We start from the raw sequence: 7,657 nt of genomic DNA on the forward strand, positions 1-7,657 counted from the left end.
AGCGAGCGGCTTCCCTGCTCCGCGGGGCACCGGGAGCGGGGCGCCCACCACCCCGAAAGTACAGGCCCGGCCTCGCGTGGGGGCCCTGAATTCCGCCCGGCCTCTTGGCGCCTTCCACTTCGTGGGGAAAGCAGGGGGCACCCCATCCTCGATGCCAGATGGGGAACTGCCGAGTGGACTCAAACTCGGGCTCGTGTGGGAAGCCCCAGGCTGTGTAGTCCACGCGCAGGGCCATTCCTGGGTTTTAGTCCAAGCCCTGCCCAGCAAGCTTGTACCCTTGAGCAAGTCACCCTTCCTCTCTGAACCCGTTTCTGTTATGAAATGATAAACGTTAGGACACCGAAGCCACATTAAACTCGAAGTCCTGTGAAGGCAGGGAGTACCACATTAGTCCGCAGTGTCCAGTGCCTGCAAGAATCACACTGAGCGTTAAGTGCCACTTTCAGCAGCGTATGGCACGGTTATCTCACGGAGGCCCCACAACAGCCCCATGCGATAGGCGGTATTCTGTTCCCAGAGATGAAAGGGGCCAACAAGGTCTACTTGAGAGGCAAAGCTCTGAACCACTAAGGAGGGCTGAAGCATTTTGTTTAAATACTTTTCAAGTAATGCAGATGCCCCACACTCTGTCCCTCCAATGCCCCAAGACATGAACCAGAAAAAGCCTGAAAAACCCTGATTAGTAGCATTTGTTTGTTTTGAGACGGTAGTAGTCTTGCTCTGTCCCCCAGGCTGGAGTGCAGTGGCGCAATCAGGCTCACTGCAAGCTCCGCCTCCCGGGTTCAAGCAATTCTCCTGCCTCGGCCTCCCGAGTAACTGGGGCCACAGGCACGTGCCACCACGACCGGCTAATTTTTGTATTTTTAGTAGAGACGGATTTTCACCACCTTGGCCACGCTGGTCTACTGACCTGAGGTGATCCACCCACCTCGCCCTCCCAAAGTGCTGGGATTGCAGGCGTGAGCCACTGCTCCCGGCCAGCACCATTTGTTGATTTTAGTGATACACTGACCAGTTTCAAATCCTGGCCATGCAGTGGGTCACTCCTGTTAGCCCAACACTTTGGGAGACCAAGGCAGGAGGATCGCTTGGGCCCAGGAGTACCAGTCTTCAGGGAGCCCCAATGCAGCCACTGCACTGAAGCCTGAGTGACAGAGCAAGACCTTGTCTGTAAAACAAAAACAAAAAATACCTGAAATCTCTCTTTGGACATTTTTAACCAGAACGTGGTGTTGAAATTCTGCCTTCCAGACTCAGACTTTACTATTGGCTCTTTTTTTTTTTGAGACTCACTCTGTCTTCCAGGCTGGAGTGCAGTGGCGCCATCTCAGCTCACTGCAACCTCCACTTCCCGGGTTCAAGTGATTCTCCTGCCTCAGCCTCGTGAGTTGCTGGGATTACAAATGTGTGTCACCACACTCTGCTAATTTTTGTATTTTTGGTAGAGAGGTTTTCACCATGTTGGCCAGGCTGGTCTCAAACTCCTGACCTCAGGTGATCTGCCTGCCTCTGCCTCCCAAAGTGCTGGGATTACAGGCATGAGCCACTGCGCCCAGCCCACTATCAGCTCTTAAAGTTCAAGCAACATCTTTTATGTTCAAGACAGTGCATGTGTTAGACAGGAGGCTAAGTGAGGGCCTTAGCCTCCTGAGTATCTGGGATTACAGGCGCCCACTACCACACCAAGCTAATTTTTGTTTTTGGTTTTTTTTTTTGAGACGGAGTCTCGCTCTGTCACCTGGGCTGGAGTGCAGTGGCCGGATCTCAGCTCACTGCAAGCTCTGCCTCCCGGGTTTACGCCATTCTCCGGCCTCAGCCTCCCGAGTAGCCAGGACTACAGGCGCCCGCCACCTCGCCCGGCTCGGTTTTTGTATTTTTTAGTAGAGACGGGGTTTCACCGTGTTAGCCAGGATGGTCTCGATCTCCTGACCTCGTGATCCGCCCGTCTCGGCCTCCCAAAGTGCTGGGATTACAGGCTTGAGCCACTGCGCCTGGCAATTTTTGTATTTTTTAGTAGAGACAGGGTTTCACCATGTTGGCCAGGCTGGTCTCAAACTCCTGACCTCAGGTGATCTGCCCACCTCAGCCTCCCAAAGTGCTGGGACTACAGGCATGAGCCACCCACTGTGCCCAGCATAAACTAAACTTTGTTGCAAGTGACAGAACCACGATTCTAAACCAAGTAGCAAAGGACAAAGCCCTTACCTTAAAACAGTTTTTCTATTTTTATTTTATTATTATTATTATGAGACAGGGTCTCTCTCTGTCGCCCAGAACCTTGGCTCACTGCAGCCTTGACCTCCTGGGCTCTGGGGATCCTTCCACCTCAGCCTTCTGAGTAGCTGGGACCACAGGCAAGCGCCACTGCCACCTTGCCTGGCTAATTTTTTATTTTCTTTTGTGCAGACGAGGTATCACCATGCTGCCCGGGCCGGTCTCAAACTCCTGAGCTCAAACCATCCTTCAGCCTCAGCCTCCCAGAGCTCTGGGATTACAAGTGAGCCGTCGCACCCCGCCTCAATTCTTTTTAAAGTGACCAACAGTTAGAAGTACTTTTGACATCATGACCTAGCACACACAAACCAAAACTTACCCTTACCAAGGGTAGTGTGATTCTAATTTCCTGTTTAAAATGCAGGGCACACCCTACCAAAGTGATTTCACGACCCACTCCTGGGCTGAGTCTGTCTGAGAACACTATGCCAAGGGCTGCTGCTTCCATCCTCAAAGCCTGACCCACAGGGTCACTCCTGACCCACAACATCTCCTGAGTGCCCGATCTGCCCGTTTCCCAAGCACCTGCAGGGGTCCCAGGGAACCCTGTAATGCCTTCTGACGGGGGAGTGGGCTTTCAGTTTCCCTTTCTAGCCTCCCTGCCCCTCTTTTCCTGCCCTTCCCCACACAGGGCTTCTCAAGATAAATATGAGGAGCACACTAGGAAGTTGAAGAGAAAGAGAAAGCAAAAGGGCCAGGGGTGTCTGTAAACACGGACGAGCTGGGGGCACACTGAGAGGTTATTCATCCACTCTTAGGACTCTGCTCTCTCCCGGTCTCCAATGCCAGTAGCTCTGCATTCTCTCTCCTTGGCCTCTCCCCTCACTCAGAATTCCTCCCTCTCCTCTCTCCTCCCCTTCCTGGCCCCTCTGGTTGTTTTCTTTTGTTGTTGTTGTTCTTGTCGCCCAGGCTGGAGTGCAGTGGCACGAACTCGGCTCACTGCTCACTCCGGAGTTCAAGCAATTCTCCTGCCTCAGCCCCCCAAGTAGCTGGGATTACAGGCGTGCGCCATCACGCCTGGCTAACTGTCTTTGGTAGAAATAGGGTTTAGCCATGTTGGCCAGGCTGGTCTCAAACTTCTGTCCTCAGGTGATCTGCCCATCTCAGCCTCCCAAAGTGCTGGGATTACAGGGCATGAGCCACCGCGCCTGGCCCCCAGCTCCCTTTGCTGGCATTCCCCACAGTGCTGCAGTGTCCCAGGCACAGAACAACAAATCTCCAGAGCCTGGAACATCTCCCCCTACAACACACACATCTCTTTGAGCCTCCTGTTATGATCTGTAAAATTGGGATGTCCACAGCAAACGGCTGTCAGGATAGAGAAGTGCTTGGCACAGCTCCTGGCACGCCATCAGTGCCTACTAAGCAGCAGGAGCTGTTATTTGGGTTTAGATGAACCCTCTCACACCTTTCCATCCCTTCCAGTCCTGTTAATGCTCCCAGGAAGCTCACTGGAAGGAGACTAGGAAGACTCATCCACATTTTGCTGGGCACAAGTGCGCTCTAGAGCACTGATGATGTGCTAGGCGCTGTCTAGTGCTTCCCTTAGATTTCAAATCACGGCAAGCCTGGAGACCGGTACTGTGGATCCCGTTTTACAGAAGAGAAAACAAGCACAGGTTGTTTTATGTGACTCACCCAGCAAGGTAGGTTTCAAGCTGGGCAGGAGGTCTCTGCATTCCATGTGGAAGAAAAGGGTCCACAGTGAGCCCTGAGGTAGGACTCTTCGTCAGTGCTTCTTCCATAAGAGTCGCCTGCCCTCAGCCAATCAAAGCTTCCCGCTGGCTTGCAGGCCCTGGGCCTATCCACACCCAGCCCACGAAGGCTCCACCACAACCCTCCCCTAGGAGCCAGACCTGATCACCGGAACAGTCAGCGGTGTATCGAGCTCCAGCTATGTGTCCCAAAATGCAGTCCTCACCGCTGAGTTTAAAGGGGGGCAGGGCACGCATGAAACTGCTGGTTACGATGTAATGACAAAAGGGGGGGGCAGCGTGACTCTGGGACTCCTAACTCCCAAGTGCCGAGGCTCACACAATGCCCGCAGGAAGTGACTTTCCAGCAGAGAGCTGGAGGTGGTACACAGATAAGGAGAGGAAAGGACAAGTGGGTATCTAGGCCCCGAGGTCAGAGGGTAGTGTCCCAGGAGGTCAAGGTGAAGGGTACCACCTTGAGGGAGGCCTCCAGGTGGGGAGTCTCAGGAGTGTGAACCCAGAGAGGTCGGTGGGGACCGGGTGGGCGGGACCCATAAGTTTCTGAGCACCTGGAGGATGTGGGGAGGCAAAGGAGGGGTTTAAGCCGGGGAGTGGGCCACGTGATTGGCTATGCTCAGGCTGAAGGGGAGGAGGAGGAAGCTGGAAGCCAAGATGAGGAGGTGGCAGAGATTCAGGCCAGAGTTGTGGGCCGCCGTCGGCAGCAAGAACAGAGAGAGGTGGACAGATCTGAGAGATACTGAGGTAGAACCACCAGGAATCGGGGATTTGACTGGATGTGGGGGGTGAAGGAGGGGCCTCAGGCTGGCTGGCAGTGCCCCTTGCCAAGAAAGGGAGCCCCAGAGGAGGAAGTTTGGGGGCTGGGGAGACAAGCTCAGGGGTCAGTGTTGAGTTGGGGGCAGGGATGAGCTCCTGTGCACTCCCGTTCTCCTAGTCTAGTCCCTTCTGGTTCTTCACGTAAACTTAATCCACCATCCCAGGCTTAAAACCCTTGAGGGGCGCTTAGGAGTCACATCTCAAGAGGGATTGGGGGAGAAAAAAATCAGAGTCAATCCTTGCAAATCCCTTAAATCTCCAATAAAACTTAGCGCAGAAACATACCTCCCTTCTTCGGCAAGCCTGCAGAGGCCGATGTCTCCTCCGGTCCCAGAGCAGGCGGTGGTCTTGGTTTCTTCTTTTGAGGCAGGAGTGGAGACTGACGTTTAGGGGCCATGCTGTTAGGGAAGTCCTAGAACCAGACCACGAGTCTCCTCACCCGTCCGGAAGCAGGCTGAACACTGAGACTGCCCCAGGTGCCAGCGGTTTAAATCTGCACTGGAGCCGCCCTGCCTGGAAGGGATATTTACATGACAGTGGGACACACACCCCAGCCCCCTCCCCCAGCCTCATCCCACCCACCCTCCAATCAGGAGAAATTTCTTTTAGTTGCTCTCTGCCTCGCTCTGCAGGGGCACTCTTGGCTTTGGGGGAGGGGGCAAGTTCTTCCTTTAGAGCAGCCCTGTGCTTTCTATACCTCCTGGTTTCATGTGAAACCCCTGCAGCCTATCCCCCAGTTCGTTCCCAAAACCCCAGGTAGACAGGCCTGTCCCTACTGAGAACTTATCCTCTTTTTTTTTTTTTTTCCCTTTGGTCTCCAGAAGATTTAAACACGTGCTGTTGCCTCACCTAAGCTTGGAACATTCCTCAGTAAACCACACCCCCACCGCCCGGTCTAGCTAACTCCTTCCTGACCTCCCTTGTCTCTACTTGAAGGGATAGATTAATGTTGAAAAAAAGGTTTCCCAATCAAGAATTACATAGGAATTAGATGCCTGCATTAAAAAAAAAAAAGAAAGAAAAAAAGAAAAGAAAAAAGAAAGAATTATAAAGGAAGAGGGAAAAGCAGGAATCTTTGGAGGCTTGGAGTATTTATTCACTCTTCACTTATTTCAGAAAGGGATACAAGTTAAGAGTTAGAAGAGGTTTATTTTAGCTGGGCTTGGTGGCGGGCACCTGTAATCCCAGCTACTGGGGAAGCTGAGGCAGGAAAATCACTTGAACCTGGGAGGCGGAGGTTGTAGTGAGCCGAGATCGTGCCACTGCACTTCAGCCCAGGCGACAGAGTGGGACCCTGTCTCAAAAAAAAGACTTTTTTTTTTTTTAAGGCAAGGTCCGATCCTGTCACCGAGGCTCAAGTACATTAGTGATCATGGCTCACTGCAGCCTCAACTTCCCAGGCTCAGGTGTTCCTCCCACCTCAGCCTCCTGAGTAGCTGGGACTATAGATGTCATCCCGTGCCTGGCTAATTTTTTGTATTTTTAGTAGGCACAGGGTTTGGCCACGTTGCCCAGGCTGGTCTCCAACTCCTGGTCCCAAGTCAACTGCCCACCTCAACCTCCCAAAGTGCTGGTATTACAAGCACGAGCCACCACACCAGACCACAAGAATTTTTACTATTTATTTATTTATAGAAAGAGTCTCACTCTGTCGTCCAGGCTGGAGTGCAGTGCCATGATCCTTAGCTCACTGCAACCTCCACCTCCCAGGTTCAAGCTGTTCTCTTTTTTTTTTTGAGACGGAGTCTCCCTCTGTCGCCCAGGCTGGAGTGAAGTGGCCGGATCTCAGCTCACTGCAAGCTCCGCCTTCCGGGTTCACGCCATTCCAGCTGTTCTCTTTTTTTTTTTGAGACGGAGTCTCCCTCTGTCGCCCAGGCTGGAGTGAAGTGGCCGGATCTCAGCTCACTGCAAGCTCCGCCTTCCGGGTTCACGCCATTCCCCTGCGTCAGCCTCCTGAGTAGCTAGGACTACAGGCGCCCACCACCTCGCCCGGCTAGTTTTTTTGTATTTTTTAGTAGAGACGGGGTTTCACCGTGTTAGCCAGGATGGTCTCGATCTCCTGACCTCGTGATCCGCCCGTCTTGGCCTCCCAAAGTGCTGGGATTACAGGCTTGAGCCACCACGCCCGGCCCAAGCTGTTCTCTTGCCTCAGCCTCCTAAGTAGCTGGGGTTACAGGTACCCGCCACCACGCGTGACTGATTTTTGTATTTTAAGTAGAGATGGGGTTTCACCATGTTGTTGAACTCCTGACCTCAAGTGATCTGCCTGTTTTAGCCTCCAAAGTACTGGGATTACAGGTGTGAGCCACTGCGCCCAACCCAGAAGAATTTTTAGAAAGCCACTTGTCTGGGGTTGGCAAAGGCCACTGTCATTGGGGGTCTGTCAGGGCATAAAAATGAGTAAGGCAAAAAACAAAAGCACAACAGCAGGTTGTGCTAACAGAAGGTAGATTGGTACAACGGAAGCGGAAGACTGCATACCAAGACTACCCAAGCTGAATGTGTGCATGCTTTGTGACCCAGCAATGGTACTCCTCGCTACATCTCCAACATATATACATAACATATTGGTACAAGAATGTTCACAGCAGCAAGGTTCATAATAGACAAACTAGAAACAATGCAAATGTCTGTACAAGGTGGAATGAATACATTGTGAGACATTCGAGGAAAGGAATGTTACAAAGAAATGAAAGTAAATGGGCCAGATGTGGAGGCTCAGGCCTGTAATCCCAGCACTTTGGGAGGCCGAGGCAGGTGGATCACCTGAGGTCAGGAGTTTAAGACTAGCCTGGCCAACATGGTGAAACCCCCTCTCTATAAAAAACAAAACAAAAATTAACCAGGAGTGGTGG

The 7,657-nt window shown here is 52.5% G+C and overlaps 1 protein-coding gene and 1 long non-coding RNA gene across 2 annotated transcripts in view; one reads left to right on the top strand and one right to left on the bottom strand.

Annotated features, from left to right (window-relative positions):
* Window positions 1-5,799, bottom strand: part of LOC105504048 — an 8,776-nt gene extending 2,977 nt beyond the window's left edge. The window contains exon 1 of the long non-coding RNA XR_001000565.1: window positions 5,088-5,799. This is a non-coding gene — a long non-coding RNA (uncharacterized LOC105504048). The remainder of the gene's footprint in view (window positions 1-5,087) is intronic.
* The window catches only part of WDR34 (WD repeat domain 34), a 73,024-nt gene continuing 70,000 nt past the window's right edge, over window positions 4,634-7,657 (top strand). Inside the window, exon 1 of the mRNA XM_011931268.1 lies at window positions 4,634-4,730. Coding sequence (XP_011786658.1) covers window positions 4,641-4,730 — 90 coding nt within the window. The 5' untranslated portion in view covers window positions 4,634-4,640. The remainder of the gene's footprint in view (window positions 4,731-7,657) is intronic.

The sequence above is a fragment of the Colobus angolensis genome, unplaced genomic scaffold, assembly GCF_000951035.1.
Source record: "Colobus angolensis palliatus isolate OR3802 unplaced genomic scaffold, Cang.pa_1.0 Scaffold9, whole genome shotgun sequence".
NCBI classification, from domain to species: domain Eukaryota; kingdom Metazoa; phylum Chordata; class Mammalia; order Primates; family Cercopithecidae; genus Colobus; species Colobus angolensis.